The sequence below is a fragment of the Amblyomma mixtum genome, chromosome 6 (assembly GCF_055824585.1).
Source record: "Amblyomma mixtum isolate Tamu chromosome 6, ASM5582458v1, whole genome shotgun sequence".
Lineage (NCBI taxonomy): Eukaryota > Metazoa > Arthropoda > Arachnida > Ixodida > Ixodidae > Amblyomma > Amblyomma mixtum.
Genome location: NC_143017.1, coordinates 113,766,661 through 113,786,649, shown reverse-complemented (window position 1 = coordinate 113,786,649; position 19,989 = coordinate 113,766,661). Strand labels below are relative to the sequence as shown.

General features: G+C 46.6%; 1 protein-coding gene across 2 annotated transcripts in view; it reads left to right on the top strand.

The window, feature by feature from the left end:
* LOC149340086 (uncharacterized) overlaps window positions 1-19,989 on the top strand; it is a 43,218-nt gene that overhangs the window by 19,979 nt on the left and 3,250 nt on the right. For both annotated transcript variants that reach the window (XM_089548824.1, XM_089548825.1), the window contains exon 2: window positions 15,767-15,809. In XM_089548824.1, the coding sequence (XP_089404950.1) occupies window positions 15,767-15,809 (43 nt within the window). The remainder of the gene's footprint in view (window positions 1-15,766; window positions 15,810-19,989) is intronic.

The following is a 19,989-nucleotide window of genomic DNA, read 5'->3' as shown; positions in this document are numbered from 1 at the left end:
ATGTTTTAGTAACCATGGTCTACGTGATGACATTCATTTCTCGTCCCCATTCCTCATTCCCCCTTAATGCCCTCTTTCCTGCCTACATATCCTTTACGGTACGGTACCCGGCCCAACAAAATAGCCCTCGCATCGACCAGCACGAGGTCTGCGCAGTCTTAGATAAGACAAACCTTCCACGACACTGACTAGCCGCCCATATTCGTATCGCCGTTATAGTAATTAGCATTTTAACTCTGTTGCACTCATGCTTTCTTTCAACCCATCTAGGGTTGCCTTTTACTCAGGAAGTCGTTTAAGGGATGGAGAAGGTATGCGTTAGTTAAGTGGCCACATCAGGACGCGCAAGGTCACTCAGTTCTGGTTATGTCGGTACATTTTCCCACTTTGAGGCGTCTTCAGCATCTCGAAATGAAAAGGGGACACCTCCATGACTACTTGAGATTCTGGGTACGTAAAGCGGCGCCATTAAAAAAAAAAAAAACAGAGACCGAAACGCTAGTCCGTCAGTATGATTTTCACTTGATTTGGTTCAATCATATGCAACCAATGAACCATACGTTTTGTGGGGAATAGATAGAGAGAAAAGTGATTAAAATAACCAAAAAAATATTGCATTTTTTTCGTTCCTTCATCAATGGCTTCATATTTTGCTGGTCTTCCATTAACCATGTGTTAGAAGGGGAGGCTATGTTTATCTTTCATAACTAGGCGAGGAATTACGAAGCATTTCTTTCCAGAGCTTTTGGTTGACTGTCGAGTACCGTCAGATTACTTACGACATGTCTAAAGTACACTTTTACACTCTTGTACTTTTGTACTTTTTACACTTTTGTACTTTTTAAAGTACACTTTTACGAGTTCGGACGTTCTCGCATTTCACCAACCTCTCTTCGTGCAGCCGATATGTAAACGCCGCATCATGCATTCCTTTTCTTGATTTTAGCTGCCCATTAACACTTCGGCATACCCCTAATAACGGTAGCCACAAGCGACCGATGTCGCAGGTGAGCTCCTACATATCTCCTATCTTGTTAGCGATTCCTCACACGCCATGTGGGAAAACATTTTGTTCCTGGCCCACGCGACGTTATTTATTTTGTGCGTATAGAGTCAGTTTTCGTATGTTCTGCTTTTCATACGTTGGCTATCAATTGTAACGTTCCGTTGAAATCTATACATTCAATCAAGTACACAGAGGCCCATACTTCGAACAACGTACAATAGACTTCTTTTGGGTAAACACGCTGAAAGAACAGGGCACAAAGAACAGGAACACGCAAGGCGACAATGCCTCTGTGCCAAGTCATCGTGAAATTTAAAGAACCTCACTGTATTGAATACCTGTCTTCAAATAACTGTGGCGGTTGTTAGGAGGACTTGTGTCGTTTGGCGTATTTTATTATTTCTGTCCTGTTCTTTTGCTCTTGAGAAGTATATGTTTTCACTAGGCCCGTTCAAAACCTTGCCAAGGTATAAACACTGGGCCCAGTTGTCAACAATGAAGATTATATTGGAGGCTTGCTGTACCTATGTTTTTATAAACAGGGACTCCAGAGGGAACAAAACGGTACAGGGGTGACAGCGATGTGAACCCATTTAATGTACAGGGTGCGACTGTCGCTTAGCTAGCACTCTTTCAACGCTTCTAGCATGGGTGGCGTGCAAACACCCTCACTTCTATAAGGCTGCGGCCGATGAATGCTATAAGTTACTTTGACAAGCCCCCGTATTCCCGACGACTACAGAGATATGCGGACTAAAGAGCTTGATTAACGATCCCCTCAGAGGTTGATTCACGGTGCGTCGCCAAGTTCGCACCATGGCGTCAGGCTTTACGACAGAGCCCAGGCTTGCTCTGTGGTTGCCCAGGGCGAAGGGGAGCAGCGCGTGTTTGCGGTTAATTAAAGCTACCCTCTCGAAGGTGGAGTGAGAGGGAGGGCTTGATATCGATTTACTGGCGACACCTGAGTCACGCCTACCTCGCTCAAGCTGCCACACAATATAAAAAGCACACAGCTGAAGTCAACACCCGCCCTCCTCTTTCCTCTTTCCTGAGCTCGGCCCATTAAAGAGCATCTCGAAAGATGGCTTTCATGGAAGGAAAAACATTGCACCACTGCACGATGTGAAACCTATTTTGGAGTCATCTTCACTATTCTGTCTCCAGCTCGTTTACCGCTGATTAGTAATATAGTTAATACTGAAGCCGACAACGAATACTGCTGGCAAACTATCTCTCCGGACGTGACCGGCTGTGGGACCGATTGGTATAGGGAAAAAAAGTAAGCAGCAAAAAAGAATAAAGGAAGCGATACAAAATTCACCTCCTACTTTCCCCTTGCTTCGTTATTATCATACTAAAAGCAGCTTAGATACCGTGGTTGATGAATACGTGAGAGTGCCTTTCCCTTGGTATGCACCGTCTGCATCTCAGAATTACAAAATTCATCTTTAGAAACAGAAATGAAAACTGTGTCATAATAATGCCAAACACCGTCCATGTTTGGGGAACGCAGCATTTTTAAGGCGAAAGCCTTTAATGGCTCATACTGTCGTGACCAAGACGTGTTAGCAAATTTGCCCGCGTTTCAGATTGGTCGAAATGGTCGCGACGTCACTGCGCGCGAATTTTAACTGGTGTCCACCGAAATATGTGAGACAGTTACTGCATAATTTCCTTTCCTCAAATACAATTTTCATTTTCTTCATTACGGCCCCTCTTTCTCTTTCTTCTTTCACTCCACTTCCTCCCTTTCTGTACGGTGTGGTTCAGGGGTCCACCGAGATGACAGAGAATTACAGCGCCATTTCCTTTCCTCAAAAAGCGTTGCGTTCAAAGGGCAATGCATCGCGCCGAATGGGTGGTGGCGTTCAGTGGACTCCCTGGCCCCGGTTGGGCCCGAGTACACGTACTCCGGCAAGCCAAATCAGGATTTAGACGCCCCTTTTGAGTTGCATGACCTTAAGGCGGCCCTGGCTAAAATGCGCCGAGGTGGGGCACCGGGTCGGGATCGCATAACAGTGAAACTGTTGGCGAACCTCTCCGACTCTGCATACCTCCATTTGCTACAATACATAAATCAGATCTGGGATGGGTGTCCGCTCTTACTCGAATGGAAAACATCGCTTGTAACGTTCATCCCGAAAGCAGGTAAAGCCGTGACTACGGACAACTTGAGACCCATCTCATTAACCTCGTGTGTGGGAAAGCTCATGGAGACGATGGTTCGGGATCGCCTCTCTCCATACATGGAGGGAAAGGGCCTCTTTGCAGACACTATGTTCGGGTTCCGCCCGCATATGTCTGCACAGGATGTCCGGCTCTAACTACACAGGGACATAATACGACCCACAGACATGCAACAAAACGACAAGGCCATTCTCGCCCTCGATCTTAAGGGGGCGTTTGACAATGTTAAACATGGCACGATACTCTCTAACTTGAACACCACTAACTGCGGGGCGAAGGTCTTCGCCTATGTCAGAGACTTCCTCTCGTCGCGTCAGGCACTCCTCCGGATCGAGGACGAGGAATACGGCCCGTACTCTATGGGTACACGAGGTACACCGCAAGGGGCGGTGTTATCACCGCTCCTTTTCAACATCGCCATGATGCACCTGCCCGACCGACTGGCTCAGGTGGAGGGCCTAAAACACGCACTCTACGCAGACGACATTACAATCTGGACCACCGAGGGGAGCCTTGGGGAGATGGAGGACCGCCTTCAGCAGGCCGCCTCCATAGTCGAAGCATATGCTGCCGACTGTGGTCTCCAATGTGCTCCCGCCAAATCAGAGCTTCTACACGTCAGGACAAACCACAAGGACAACACGTCTCTACACATATCTCTGTCGGGCGGTCCCATCAGAGAAGTGGCAGAGCTCCGGATCCTGGGTCTGTTCATCAATAACAAACTTAGGCCGGACTCTACTATAGCGAAACTCAAGAGCATAGGTGAACAGGTAGGGCGCATGATCCACCGTGTTTCCAACAAGCGGGGTGGTCTGCGGGGCAGGGACGCGCTACGGCTCGCCTATGCCTTCGTGACCAGCCGGATCCTCTACGCCGTGCCGTACCTACGCACCACCAAACAACAAGACGAGCGCATTGACGCCATCATCAGGAAGGCAACAAAGCGAGCACTGGACCTCCCGGTGGCTACCTCCAACGCCAAACTGAAGGCGTCGGGAGTGGTAAACTCCTATCAGGAGTTGCGGGAGGCCCACCTCGTGAACCAATATACGCGGCTATCGCAGACGGTGCCTGGACGCCGCCTGCTAAACCGCTTACACATCCAACACACATGCATACCAGAGGGGACGGAGAACATCCCGATGCTGTGGCGCCACATGCTCTTGGTCGCTCCGCTCCCGCGTAACATGGACATGGCTTCACATGAAGGTAGACGACAAGCGCGGGTTCGCACGCTTGAGAGGCAATATGGCTGTAAAGAGGGCGTCTATTACGTGGACATCACAGGGCCGTCGCCCGCGGGATTATTCACGGCTGCCGTAGTCCACCGGGGAATGAATGTAGATGGGCTATCTTTTCGTGCCCCAAATTCAACACGAGCGGAGGAAGTCGCAATAGCTCTCGCTGCCGCCGATCCAAAATCGAAAACGGTTATCACAGACTCTCGCCGGGCCTGTGAACATTATCTTGCAGGCGAAATATCACCTCTTGCCTCACAAATTCTAAGACGCGCTCTCGCCGATCCAACTCGCACAAAAGTGATCTGGGCTCCTGGCCACCAGGGTCTACGAGGCAATGAGGCCGCTGATGCGGCCGCCCGAGCGCTCACACACCGGGCTCCTCATCCTAGCTCTCATGGCTCAGAAGCTAATAAACCGCTTCTGCGGTTCCGCGAAATCCTAATTTATTATTGCGACAGCCACCGTCTCTACCCGGCACCTGCCAAGGGGCTGAGTAAGGCGGAGGAGCGAACTCTGCGGCGCCTGCAGACAGGGACCCTTCTCTGTCCTGCAATAGCAAAACACTTCGATCCGAACACAGATGGGCGCTGCCCGCACTGGTGAGAGATCTGCGATATCTTTCACATGGTGTGGGCATGTACTCAGAATCCTCACCTTCCCCCCTCCCCCACCCCCACCCGAGAGGCATGGGAGACTGCCCTCCTCAACTGCTCCACACTGGAGTCCCAAAGGGCTCTGGTCAAGCGGGCGCGAGACGGGGCCTCGTCGTGCGGTGTCCCGGACTAAGGATACCGACCATGCAGCAGGGTTTTTTTTTACCCTCAAGCTCTCTTTGATTAAAGTTTTTCACCACCACCACCACCACCCTGGCAGCGCTACAACACGCTGTCGCGCTCCACTCCTAAAGGCAAAGGTTAAGTGTCATTAATGGGCAGTTAATTAATTCTCCAACAAAATGTGAAGTGAACAATCGCGTAGCAGAATGCAGCACTCAGGCTTTCGCCTTTCACCACTTTAGCCGCTAAAGTTCCTCGAAATTTTTAAAGATGAGTTGGAAGTGAAGGTCTTACTACCGAAATGTTACCCAATAGTGAGTGCCAACGATTCTGAAAGACCCTCTCCGAAAGGACTCCAGACAAGAAATTTTAAACACCAGCAAGAGATACCATTTGCATTCTGAACGTATAGTGGTTCCACATGCACGCAGCAAGTATTAATCAAATGCATTGACTATAATTTTATTCCACATGGCTTTCAGTATTGGCAAGCGAGCAGCTTTGTCGTTTCCACCAGCACACAAACGGACTTCAAGTGACATGAAATCCGAGAACAACAAAAAGGCTGACGCATATTTGCCTACAAACAGCGGTGACGTGGAACTTGACGAGTTGTCCGTTAGCGCATGGTGTAGGCGCGAACAAGTGAGCTTCTCGCGTCAGAATTTCCGAGCCCATGTGATCACCGAAACTGCAGCGGGTTGAATTTGACGTCATGCAAGGCTAGCGCGCTGGCACTGACTGAAAAAGAAAATGAGGGTAAAATATAGGCTAAAAATATTTAGTAAAATGGCGCGTTGGATTTATGAGGCAATTTTCTTCATTACTGTGCTTGCAGAGACCTTCTAAGGGGAAGTTCAGGGAACCAGCTTCGACAACCAATGGCTGAGAGAGATTGACGAACTGCAGTCAGCTGGCGCCTGACTCAATCTTGCTTGCGCAGAAGCTTCAGTGTTCACGTCCATGCTTATTCGCTCTTAATTATTGCATGAGGGAGAGATGACGCGCAGCTGAGAGTGGCGGCTGACGACTTTATTGAGTTCGTGGCTGTCGGCTCTCCGAGCATTCTACGTGACTGGCCTATGAGGGGAAGGGAGTGGCAGGGTGTGAAGAAGTGATGACGCGGTAATTAAGCAGTGACGGTGCCGAATTTCGATGCGGTGAATGAACTGGATGCAGGCCCCGTGCTAAAGACAGAACACTCAGTCGCTATACCTTGTGTCTACCTGATGCTCGATGAGCTTCAATTAAACATAGTGTGTTAAAGGTGTTATGGGACCATCATCCTAAACACAATTATTTCACAGCGCTGAGTTCAACTTAATGGATCAGCTATCGGAGAATGTCGTATATAATGTAGAGCCGTTGATCACATGTGGTACATTTCTTTTTGTTACACGGGGATGAGTTTGACACGTCGATGAAGATGACATTTTTTCCTTTTCTTTTTGCGTATTTCAGAGTGATAAATTTGTCCAGTTTTGCTTCCTTCTAGCGCAAGTCACCATTTCTCTGTCGATCCACGCTCCGCAGAAAACGAGGCACTTTGCGGGACTTACGAAAGCACCACACAGAGAATCTTGATCGACGCGCACAGCGACTTAGCTCGTTCTCGAATGCAGTTAAATAGATACCAAGTCTGGTTAAGTTGGCTATGCTGCACATCAAAGGGCGAAACACTGCCGCAAGGAAATCGGTGACGTGAGGTCTGAGGCTGTGGTGAAACAGAACGAAGAAAGTGTTTTTTTGCGCGCACTGTTCATAAATTATGAAGAGTAAATTAGGGCAATTGGGGCAAACAGTGCGGGGCACCACACTGTTTGGAATAGCAGCAGCAGCAGGAAGGCTCACGACGAAGACAGTTATTCAGGTAATAAAAAAACGCTACCAGGCATTACGAGTACCAAGTATTTATAGATTACCGCGTCAGTAGGACGCGGTAATCTATAAATATATCTTCATTATGTTCTCGGTGGCGGTATGTATAATTTTCGAATTGATAATGTTTTAGCCCATTCAACATAGGTCGTACGGTATACGCATATATAAATAGTTTGTTGAATGGGCATGAATTTCTCGGTTGCCAACATGGTGGCTAAATGATTTTGTTTTTGTACCAATCTCTTCGACGTCATCGACGATCTCTTTATGTTATATATGTAGCGCGAAAGCAATATTTTGGTAGGTAAACCCCGATCAAGATCTTGCGATTTTTGTTGCTTTGTGCAAAGTTTAATAAATACTAAATAAAATAATTCAAATACTGTAAGTATCCGCGACTGCGATTCGAAACCGTCGCGGCGCGAACAGATCAGCTTCGCTGGCCGCTGTGCGAGAGCACTAGGCTATCGCCGCAGCTGGACACACATCTTGTTCAAGATGTTCACACTCTCGCGCTGTGCACTGCACATAATTTTCTTCATCTACTAATACTACTATCAAACTAATACTCGCGCTTTGAGCGATGTGGCGGCAGTGACAGACAGGTGGGCGCTGCATGCGTTGCGCGTGGACAACGCTGTGGCAGAAACACGGCACTAGAGCAACAGGCGTTGGCGTTGACAACATTGCGGCAGAAACGTAGCGCTAGAGCATAGGCCGCCGGTAAATTGGAATTGACGATTAAAAAATTGAAGGCGCCCATGGCTGGCTCCCTCCGAGGCGCACAAATTAATTACTAACTGGAATATCTCTGAATAAACTAAGTTTGCTCGTCGGATTAAACGTAAGTAATGGGGTACGGTCTTGTTGCAGGGAAAACTTTGCTCGCTGCCTGCGCCCTTTGACCCCCCTTCACATCGCCACCCGCCGCCTATATCAAACCCTGCTGATCCTCATGGGAACGCACACAGGCGGTACCAGGCCCGGGTTCGCGTAGCTCAAAAGTGAGCAAAGAAAGCGAATAATCGGATTTAGCTTAAAGTCGTGTAAACAAGTCCGTCGTGACACCTGTATAATTAAGTGTCCGGATTTGCGCACCCGAGCCCCAGGGCGGCTAAGAAGTGAATCCCACACAGTGGTGGCTTTGCCGAACTCCTCCCGCAAACGTGGTTATACCTTCAGAACAAGGTGCGCTTACAGCGGATACGCCTTTGAAAAACCCAGGCGAAAACACTATGGCCATTTCGGCCGGCGACCAAGGGCCTAGCTGGCTTGCTTCGCCGTCGCAAGTACACAAGCTGCTTGTTGCCTTTGCGAGCTCCTTATGTTCACCTGCTGCGCCTAATTGCAGCAGGTCCGTGGCAACTTGGAAGGCTGTAATAACTTCGTGCGGGGCAGAAGAAAGAAGGTGGGCGTGTGTTGTAGCCGTATAAATTATTCCCTCTTGGCTGCGCCGTTATATGGCGAGGCTCGCCAGACCCACCGCAAAAGGGCCTTTATAAATCACCGTCGTCACGACTGCTCCCTAAAAGAAGTCGCCATTTTATTTTCGCCCTAGTAGGCGGAGTGTGCTACCGAAGAACTGCCCCATAAAAGAGGAAAGAATGAAAATGTTTGGCGTGCTTGCAGTCTCTCTTTTCTTGCATTCTGGAGGAACGGCAGCGATCCAGAGAAACGAGACCAACAAAAGCAAGGGTGAGGAGAGAAATAACATCGCAGGAAACTTCTGTGTCGGTCACTAGGTGTCGGCGGCAAATTAAGTCTGCACGCAGGTCAAAGAAAAGTGACGGCGTCGGAGCGGAGACTCCGCCCAGCAAGCACACGGCATTACGAGAGACAAGCAAACACAATACACAACCAACACACGTAGGCATGTACTGCGGTTGTCAATATACATATATACGCGACCCGAATGGCCTTAGGTATCGTGTTTTCTACAGCCAGAGTCAAAGTGTTCCAGTCTCATCTCTAGCAAGCGCAGCCTAGTTTTTCTGCAGATGAGGGCGCCTCGTATATGGAAGTTCGGTACCCCGTGAGAGCGATCTTGGCTGAATGCAAACGCGAACAGAATTACAGCAAACTGACTGGCTCCCGGGTCATTTTGAGGAAACGGAATTCGCCGCTCCAAGCCATGAGCAGCGAAACGGAGGCACGCACAAGCGTTCGAAGCAGCTAGCTTTTCATGGAAACAGTTGCAAAGCTTGGATACGGTTGCCGTGTAGGCGGTATTTTTCTTCTTCCGCACGGCGATTCCCGAAAGGCTCACTGACTGCAAATTCTGTTTGATGCGCGACCTTTGGGGACCTGTGCATGCACGAGCGTTCGTGTTTGTTTAGATTCGTACGAATTACATCTTCTTCGTCCGAAAATGTTGGTCCCGAATTCTAGATAAGGCTGGTTTTACGACTAACACGTCTCTTGGAACTTCACAGGCCCCGATACTACAGCGATTTGGTGCGGGTACGGAATTTAGTACATCCAGAATTTGCACTTGAGCTCTGAGAAACTCCGTAGTTGAAGAACGTGGATCAATTTCGTCTAACTGGGGTTTTTTAACGTCGGCTGACGAGGCATAGCAGCAGCTGGCATTTTTATTCCACCAAGAAGTGAAATACAAAAGCGAAATACAAAATACAAGAAAGTGCGGCCCCTCCGGTCGGGATGAGAATTAGAACGTCATGCCAAATCACCAATCGCGGCGGACGCATGACGACTGTATACAAACATATTTGTAATACCTGCTTGTTTCGACGGCGAAAACAGCTGGCCGTCTTGAACAGGACTACAGAACAACATAGCCACTACGTTAAAGCTATGACTGAGGAACAGAGGCTCAAAGAAGCTTTACGAATGCGAAATTCTAGGAAAAAAAAAATGAATGTTTTGGTTTGGTAGAGGTCTGCTTTATGGCTGGATGCTTACATCTGCAACCAGTTAGGAGTTTTCGTCATTTCCGTGTACCGAAATCTTTTGTTTCCCTGTAGCTATGGCTCCAACTGTGCCCTCTGCGGTCAACGCGTCGATAAAGCCTGATATACGGCCTTGCCCCACCAGAGTTGCAACTCAGTAATTTCGGGTAGTATTAGAGCCAGCCACCGAAGTCATCACGAAGCAGCGTCTTCTGATCACCTAAACTCGATCTCAAGTTACGTTTTCCTTTTCTCAGTTGGGTCTTGCGATTATTATTTATTTTTTTTTTTGCGTGAGTCGGCCTGTTCACTCTGTGGAACAGCCGTAGGATGGTCAACATACCGAGCACATCGCTGTACTGAGAGTAGTGAGCTTTGGTGCGGTGAGTACGCGCGGCGCAGAAAGGACCCTTTGAGTATAGTTACCTTTTCTAAGACGCGTAAGATGTGCGCGCCTAATTTTATCATCTAAGAAACGAAGGTGAGGGTGCAAAGTTACGTCAGCTGCTGCACCCTCGGAGCGGGCGAGCGCCGGCCAGTGACAGCGAGCCCAACGCTGCCGCACGGCCGCACGGCCGCGCGCCTGCTCCCACAGTCTTACGGTAGTCCCGGAGAAGACGATAAGTACCCGTGATCTGTTTTCTGCATTCCAGCATTTCTTTCCGACAAGCTCAGTGGAAAAGTTATGATAGCGTCGATAAGGGGCTGCTATCATTGTAAGAAACAGATCGATTTTTACAGCGGCATCTACGAAACGTAGTTTTTGCGCCATCTTTCCTGATCTCCTGGTTCCGCGTACCCAGAACTGGGTGTGTTACCGGCTTCGCAGAAGCAATGGAAGCTATAGAAAAGCAACATTTCCGAAAGAGCTCCTTACTGTGCAGTCTCCCTCAGCTTTATAAAGCAAGCCATGGATGTTTCGCGATGGTAGTCAGGAAGTAAAAAATTGGGACAAAAAAAAAAGACTTAAAATTTCGTTGGTCCTTTGCCCTGTTTAGTATCCTGCAACGCTTTTAGCTGCGTGAATGACGACGGTTGACCACGTGGAGCACTTGCTTGCAAGAAGCTATTCGGGCCTTTCTGCTTTGCGGATTGTTACAACAGAAAAGAGCGTGCCTCGCATTTTCGAGGAAGTTTTGATTCTTAGAATGTGCGCATGCAGTACACTCTGAAAACTGGAGCTCCTGCCACAACCACAGAGAATTCGGTCATCTCACTCTTAGGCTCTGGTTAGACACCATGTTTTCCAAGAAGGCTTCGCCATGCGATATTCGTTCGAATGAGGGCGCTGCTTTCACTGCCGATCAATTCAGCGTGGATCTAGCTGTGTCAAATGTTTGTTTTCTTCGAGCGGAGTTATTGCGTAATGCTCAATATGCTCCTACTTAAAGGTCTAAATAAACGCCTTGTTCTGAAGAGATACCAGTGCTGTACGATATACATGATTCTACACTGCCGAGTCAGCACACGTAACGTTCTTCTCTCAGAGGTGAGGCACAGGTCTATCGCAACACAATCTCTAGCAAAGGAGGGCGCTTGTACCGCGAATGAGCGCACCAAGGACTCAGTTCTAAAAATACTTTCCCTCCCGAAGAGAAAAGAAACAAAATTAATTGGTGGTACTAGCGGCCTCTTATTGTGTCTATTACCTCTTATTGCCTTATTGTCTGTGGGGTGACTTGTTTTGAAGGGTGTCCTTACGTCATACCGTTTTCCTGTGCTGTTTAAAGCTGTCAGCTTGGTATTTAAAGTTCTCTGCCTTCGAGAGTTTACATTCACCGCGCGAAAACAGCTCGAAATGAATGCGTAGCTATTACTGGAAAACATTGTGTAGCAATACTAACTTCTCGACATTGGATGGGACTACCAAGGCAGTGGCGGTTAGTTGTAAAGGAAAGCACCTTCGTCACAATCACTACCATGATGGGTCGGCAACGATGGTATAAGCAATATTGGTCGCCGAAAGTGTTCTCGATTGTTCATTGAGATATAGCTAACTTCAGAGCTTTGTTCGATGATGCCATACCTCGAAATATATACTGAGGAAAAGTCGCTGAAACTGGGATGGTCTCCTATAAGTCGTATTTCCTGTAGCCATCTCCTCAGTCAATATAAATATTAGTGCTTCTCTATCAGTAAACCCCACAACTCAGCGCACAGGAGCGTAACTACTTCCTTCCGCAAGCATAATTAGCCCTTGTCGTTATCAGCCATAAACGTTAATGTGTAAGAGCTACACAGATATTTTGTTTACATCATCCCATGATACCACGTGTATAGCGCGCCTGTAGTGCTACAGTGTTTCGTTACCCGCCAGAACAAATAAAGAGAAGAGATTAATGCATTGAGGCTTAACTACAATGTTCTTGATACAACAGGGAATGGAGATGAGACGTCATGCAGTGGAGTTCTGTAATACGTAGAGGGCATAAGAATGGAGTTTCATGGCGATTAAGTTCATACTTGGATAAAATTAGTAAAACGAAGGTAACAATGCATCCATCAGTCCAGACCCACATGCAAAGGCCGTTTAATGCCATGCCTAATGTCGCAATGTGGAGAATAACAGTTATACTCCCCTACCCCCTCAGGCCGGGGAGTTACTACGACCCCGAGAAAGCGCCAGCAATTTTCGTGGATATGGTATAAAGGTTTTAGGTGTGGCATTGTGAAACTTCCGCAACCATCATCCGTTCGCCATAGATGTAGCTCTTTGAATGTTTGTATAAAAGCGCGAATAAAAGACCCATTGTGGTCGGCAGTGAGCAATCACGATGATGGTAGTAGTATAAATTCTGACTTGTTTTAACAGCTCCCACACTGGGCTGTAGTGCCTGTGTAGGATGAAGTAAAACTCGTTGTCGGAATAGGCTGTTGTTGTCTGGCCGAACAGCAGGGGCGGTGATTGGAATTGCTAGATCTCTGCTCGCTAACCAACCTTCGCAGACACGCGCTCAGACCCAATGAATGAGTGAACGAGTAAGGATTTATCGAGGACGTACTCACGGCCCGGTCGGGCGGGAAGCGTCGAAGAGGACGGACGGCTCCACGCAGGTGTGGGAGGCCCGGTAGTCCGGTGATAAACATTTATTGCGGTCAAGAACGACTATATGTGCACAAGCTTGTGACGTAATGGGTGACGTAGCGACGTTTGAACTATCGCCGTAGTGACGCATTTTGGTCTCTCGGGCCTCTATGCTGCTTCTATAAGTACAACGTGTACGTTCTTTGCCGACGCGGCATCCTTCATCATCAGCTGACTTCAGTTTGCCCTATGACGAAAGCACCTCCCAGTGGTAATCAATATACGGTCTTCTTTGCATACGTGTTTCTTTTTTTTTACTATTTCCTATCTATCAATCCTATTAGTGCGGTTCTTCCTCTCCCAAATGCTAACTACGGCAGACAAATGCTGTCCTATAATATCCCGTCCATTTTAAACAATTTGTGAAAAACTGTAATTAGTGAAGAGTAACAGCATATAGTTTCTTTCTTTAGTGTACTAACTCAGCCTGCTTTTATGCCTTCCCTCTTTACGTGATATGTTTGATGGTTATGTGTTTTTTGATGCCCTGAACGTGTTTATTTTCGATGCAATGTGCTTTTGTTTTAAATATGTCACAGGCATAACATATAATGTACCGTTGTGTGATTGTGGGTTTTTGTGCACAATGTAGTTGCTGTAGGGGGCGGGGACCTCCGTCAAGCCTCTATAGGCTTTTTGTCCCCGCTCCCCACATCCTTGATGTGAAAATAAACCTGATTGATTGATTGATTTCTAGCTTAGCGTCTATTTTGTCTTCATAGGACATCAGTGGTTTTCTATGCGACGATTTTCATGACGTGTACTAAAATCGATGTCTTGCTCATTTCAGTCGCGGTATGAAACTTTCTCGCGCTTCTGTCCTGATCGGTTCGATACAATTTTTTTTTCCTAATTATATGCTCGCGGAAACCATTTGGGCGGAATATGAAAAATGGAGAGGACGGTGCTTCGTAAGGGTCACAGAGTGGACATGGTAACCGTCTTTTTACTGGACGGCTACGCAGCACGGCATCTTAGACATGGTGCATGCAGGAATTGCCACGGCATAATGTACATGAAACTGAAATGGCACTGAGATGACAACACTTGTACACATCACTACACGGAATATTTTGTGTTCAAAAGAGGCAGGCATGTGGGTTTCATGGGCCAAAGCTGCACGGTGGGCTATGGGGGAGCAGCGGTGGAGGGTTCAGGACTAACTCCGACCGCCTGAGGTTCCTTAGAGCGCAGTGACATTGCACAGGACACGAACGTGTTTGCATTTCTCCTACAGCGAAACGCGGCCTCCGTGATCGGGATTCGATTCTGCGATCTTCGGCTTAGCAGTCGAGCGCCATCGACACTTATTCATAGTGGCGGATATTTGTTAAGTGAAATATTGACAGAACATAGGCCTCTAATTACCCGCGTGGTCTTGCCTCTCTCGCAAGCATCTCTTTGCCTCTCTCGCAAGCAGAGTATATTCTACTCTTCGCATGTAATGCTTGCCTTGAAGCGTAATGGGCATTGAATTGCGCGCTGTTGCTTCCATCCGGTATGCAGTGAAATAATGAATCACATTGAACACGTTCAATGAGGGCAGAGACTTGGAACGTACTGTAGATCGATAAGACAAGCAAACAAACGATTGTCAACTTAATTTTTCTAAAAGCGAAGTAGGAATATCCCTCGATTTCAACGACACTGCTGTTCAAAGTGAATTATTATTTTTTTTTTTGCCGGCGTAGCTTATATTCGTAGCATGCAGCCTGGCGGATAATGTTTTAGGAGCCTTTCCTTTCGATTATGAAATTCATGATAGGGTGCTATTCGCACTCTTGAAAAACACATCCAGCAGCTGTGAAATGAATTGCGTAGACGTGAAGGCAATATATGCGTGACTGAGCTCGGCGATGTATGCATTGATGAGTGTGGTATCTACTTTGACAAACTGATTCAAGCTTGACTGCCCATTTTAACGAACACACCGCACATGCATGGAGACCGGATCGCGTTGATGTTGAAAATCGAACCGCGATTCTTTTCTGTTAGTACACAGAAAATTACCTATGACACGGAAGGAGACCATCCGGAGCAAAGCATGCTGACTGAATAACCATACGGGTTGTCTTCATGACATACAGTGTTTAGAATATTTTGCTGCACATACAAATTTACCTGTGTGCACGTTGTTGCTATTGGCTACATGGCGTGTTCACCCAACAGTACAAGTAAGATTCCTGCTTGCGATTCAAGCCACTTATTGGTGTTGGCTTACTGGCGTCTTTGACCAACAGCTGTACCAGTCAGGATTTTTTTTCAATTCAAGCCACTCGGTTGGTATAGGCATAATTTCGCGTTTCGCCAACACGGCCCAATAAGGAATCTGTTAGTGTTAGCTTACTGGCTTGTTTGACAAACAGAGTGCCAATAGCAATTCCTGTTTGCCATTCAAGGACCAACAAGGAGAGACTGTTGGATTTTTTGATAGGGTCTTATGAAACGACAAGACAATCCACACTGTTTAATGCCGCCACTAATAACAAGCAGCCGGAATAATTGGGGCTAGGGTTTTTTGCTTTTCTTTGTATGACGTTTGGACGGTCATTTTGGCATGTACCTAAATTTGCGGAACGTTTTCAGATTGACGCGTTCTCTCTGTCGTTTTTGCGAAGTGCTCGTACCTTTGTAGTCTGTTGTCAGAAGGTAAAAATTGCGTCCTTTTGTTTTTGCAGGTTCGGAAGAAGCGTCCCTGTGCGGTTCTCAGCCGGCTCAAAGGTGGGTACATTATTTAGCACCGCTCGATCTTCGCCTGCAATTTCTTCAGTCCCTACTATATAAATTAAACTACCTTGTTAGCAAATTATATCTGCATGCTGGAGCACTTCCGAAGATGCAAAAAAAAAGGCAATAAGATTCATTCGTGTGAGACGCTGGCCAAGAAGCACCTAATTAGTGCGGCCATTTGCTATGTGCACCAGAGTCAACGCTACTAAATGGGAGCCTAAATTGTACCTATTTTCAGAATCACCTGATTTATGATTATTCGCTTTGCTGCCTTGATTTTTTATGGAAATATGCATCCATCGCACCACGTTGAGCCTAAAGGTTAAGTACTATATATTTCGCCAATAATAATAAAGTGACTGCGGATGGTGCCTGAAAGTTATTCCGTGCAAAATGTAAGCTTTGCTGACTTGGCCATGTGTCCACGCTAGTAAAGTAGGAGCGACGCCACTTCAAAAGTGCCTTGCCTGCACACTTTAAGTGCCGTTTAATAAATAATACGTTCACCAAGACGACACCGCTTGTTCAGTGGCGCTAATATTTTGCTGTTGCCTACACAGAACGGCGCAGAGAATCATCTGGAGATTAGTTCGTGAAAACTTGTGATTGGAAGTCATCTTGAGGATGGCGCTTTGAATTAAATGCAATCTCACTTCATTACGCCTGAGCAATCGTTGCATGAAATTGCGCAAAAAAAAACATAATGCTGCATTTTTTTTTTGCGGAAGATCTCAGCACACAAAGAGCGGAATCACTTCAACTGTGTAGCAGACCACATTTATACATGCAGCATATATGAAAAAGTCCTAATTTCGACATGAAATATGCTTGAATGGTAGCAAGTTGCTGCTTCGTTCGCTCTCTGAAATGCGGAGCCAAAGTTACTGCAGGTTTGCTTGTATGCCCGTTTCCTCTCACGAGGATTTGTACGTACGCTGGAGTTACTAACGGCACAAGCAACACAAGCGAAGAAAACACCTCCACTTCAAGACACCGAAATTAGGCCGGGTCCAGTGTTCTGGAATTACCTGTTGAAAATTTGCCCAATTTCATCACGAAAAGTGATGAGCTGAATGAAATTTTGTTGTTGGATCTTTATTGGCTGAGCCTAATGACCGTCAAGGAAAGAAAACTACTGCAAAAGATTCTCAAAACGCTTTAATATTTGCTTTTTTCATAATGAATACTATTGCACGGGCTGAGAAGCTGCCTTTGCTGGCTGTGCAGCTTACTGTCATTCTCGCAGTGCTGGAGGAAAAGTACGAAATTTTTAGGCTTTTGGCGTAGTCTGCCATTTCTGTATATTTCTCCTTCGGGTATAATGCGATCGTTCATAATGGAAGTTCTCGGCGGAGTGTAGGTGAAAGTTAATTTTTTATAAGGTGAATATTTATTGAAGCACTTGGAGCAGCAAAACTTGCTAGGGAACCTTGCAGTCATGTTGTGCACTGGTCGAGGAACCTGCAGCCATAAAACAAAACCAGGTTTGTTCAGTTGGTTACTGCAACGAAGAAATTTGGATAATCACAAGAACTAAAACACCCACTTCCTGCAAAATATTCTCGTCCGGCGTTGAACAGAGTGAAGGCCAGGTTTAAACAAAGCAATTTTAGTTACTCAGCTGCGTTGGGCTTAACATTGCCAGGCAGTTTCTTCGCAAATAAAAATTCTCTTACATATCATTCGTGCGCTGCGTTCTTTTTTATTTATTGTTTGTTTCTGTTTCCTGTGTGCGTTTGTTAATACTCATTGGCCTTGTACTTATGCAAGCAGGCAGTCAGACGCTGCCGCCAAAGCAGCATTCGCGATGCCGCGAAGGATACTACGTAATAAACTGTTTGCCGCATATCGTAACAGAAAACAAATGAAGAGCAGATGAGTTTGTTTTATCACTTAGTTTTTCGCTTCAGAATCAGGGTGATTGGGTCTCCTCTCTCTTACTGACAAAAAGAAAAAGAAGCCAGAAGTACGCGACATCCTGCATTCTGAAAGCGGATAAGGAAGGGAACGGTCGGCAAAACTACCAACAATATGTGGGCCTAAGTTGGGGCACCTCTTGTCTCGTGTGCCTACGACGTGGTACCATTTGCGGACCATGCAAGTTCCGGGAAAGTTTCACTAAGCTTTTGCGTACTATATATCGCACCGTATACTGGCTCTCTCATTTTATCTCTGTTATGATACACAACACATCGACGCTCACGTGCAGCAAACTCCTGGGGGCGGTGGGCAACAGAGGCGCAGAAAGGATAAATATGCAAATGGAAGAGGCCAGATCTGAGCCCCCCAAGAGCAGGTCGTCCCGGTAATCAAGCGCTAATCAATGATGAGAAGCCAGCCTCGCTGCTCCCTGCATAATGGCTTCGGCGGACTTAAAAGGCAGAAATGCGAGCAGCAACGCATGCCGGCTTTCTGTTATGCTCGCTTGAATGATTCAAGTGGTTCCTTTTACGCCGTGTCCTATTAAGCGATACGCGTACCAGAGAACGAGCGTGATGATCGGGGCCAGCTAAGAGGCTCGGGATCCCCATCGGGCAATGTTTCGCCACCGCAACCAAACAGGCAGTAAACAGCCATTGACATTCCACAGCGCCTTTTGAGTGCACTTTCTCCGAACCGGGGTCCGTGCTGTGCACCGCGTGGGTAGAAGCATTATCTGATTAACGATGGCCATAAAATAGGTCACGCTGAAGAATGATGCAGCCGGTACTAACAGGGACACGAGGATCATTCGCGTTACGAGGAAAACACGCCTATCTTACCTGCCGTAACTACACGAAAGCGAGAAGGCACGCCTTTCTGGCCTTTATAAATTAATATTGATCTTTGTGAAGAGGTTAATGGTGATGAACGAGTAGTTGGTGAAATTCGAGTGCGCTATTGGGCTTGCCGTTGTCCGTTGATATTTGGGGTACTTCAGCGGTACGCTAGAGGGAGCTTGCCTGGATAACATATGCAGCAGTAACCCCGTGGTTCGACTACGCAGTAAGAGGTAAATGCAACTGCACGTACCGTTTCGTTGACTTAGCGGAAAATCAATATATTTTGTTTATAAACTGCAGGAGAGACCTAAATTTTATTATCGAGCTACGAGGGCTATCCCAGACAAAGAACGATTTTTGGTTTCACGATCCAATGTAAAGAGCCCGTAGAGAGTTCACTTTTGTTGTGTTACAATATTCAGGTGGCCTCTGTTATTACAGATACTGGTAACGTTTGAAGGCCAAGCCAGTCTTTTGACAAGCAAGCCGGCTAAGCCTGTGAGCTCAATCGCGAAGCAGCATGTCCAGAAAATGTTTCCGTCGAATGAACGAGTACACCTCAGCGAGAATTGAAGTAGAGATCAAGCGTAGTGCTCATAATCGTGGGAGTGCTGTAAAGGTGGCCCATTAGTGAACCACTATACAAGCCTTGGTGCCTTGAATGGCAGTGTAGTTGCTGTTACGGTTTCTTGAAATTAAATTCGTAACACGTCGCAATTAACACTTCTCAGGTTCGCAATTGGACAGACGTAGGTTCCAGAAAGGAGCTCCTAATTCATGACCAACTACGCTGTCTGAAATTTTGTACAACTAGATAACTCTTGATCTTTAAAAGGCATACATCTGACATCATGTATACATGTAATTAAAGCACGGTTTAATGACAAGGAAGTTCTCAATCACGTACACGGTGACGAAGCATCCTTGCGCCATATTAGCCACTCGAAAGTGCAGCTTTTCCTCTCTAAGCACTGAAATGTATAAAATTGCCCTCATTGAAATTGTAGGAATTTATCATGAGTCACATTCGAGAAAAAACTCTTCCGCGGAGATTATTTCAGCGGTTGCGACAAGATGAGGCAAGCAAACAAATGCTCTTCCTACTTTGCTCATTTTCAAATACGAATGCAATGTCAAGTTGCATTAATCTGGATGATGTATGTATTGACGGAGACCAAAAGTAAAAGCATTTATATTTGTACAACCGCCACTTCTAATTATGAAAACAAAATGTAAAAATCGAAGGCTCTAGTTCGCCTTTACAGGTCTGTACAAGTAGATGGAAAAAAAAAAGAACCCCTAACTTCTGAATAATCTGGTGTGTCATATTGGAATGACAGTTCTATTTTGAGGGGAAAGCAAAGTCTTTTGCTTTGGCTTCCAACTACGTACGTTTGGGTGAAACTTGG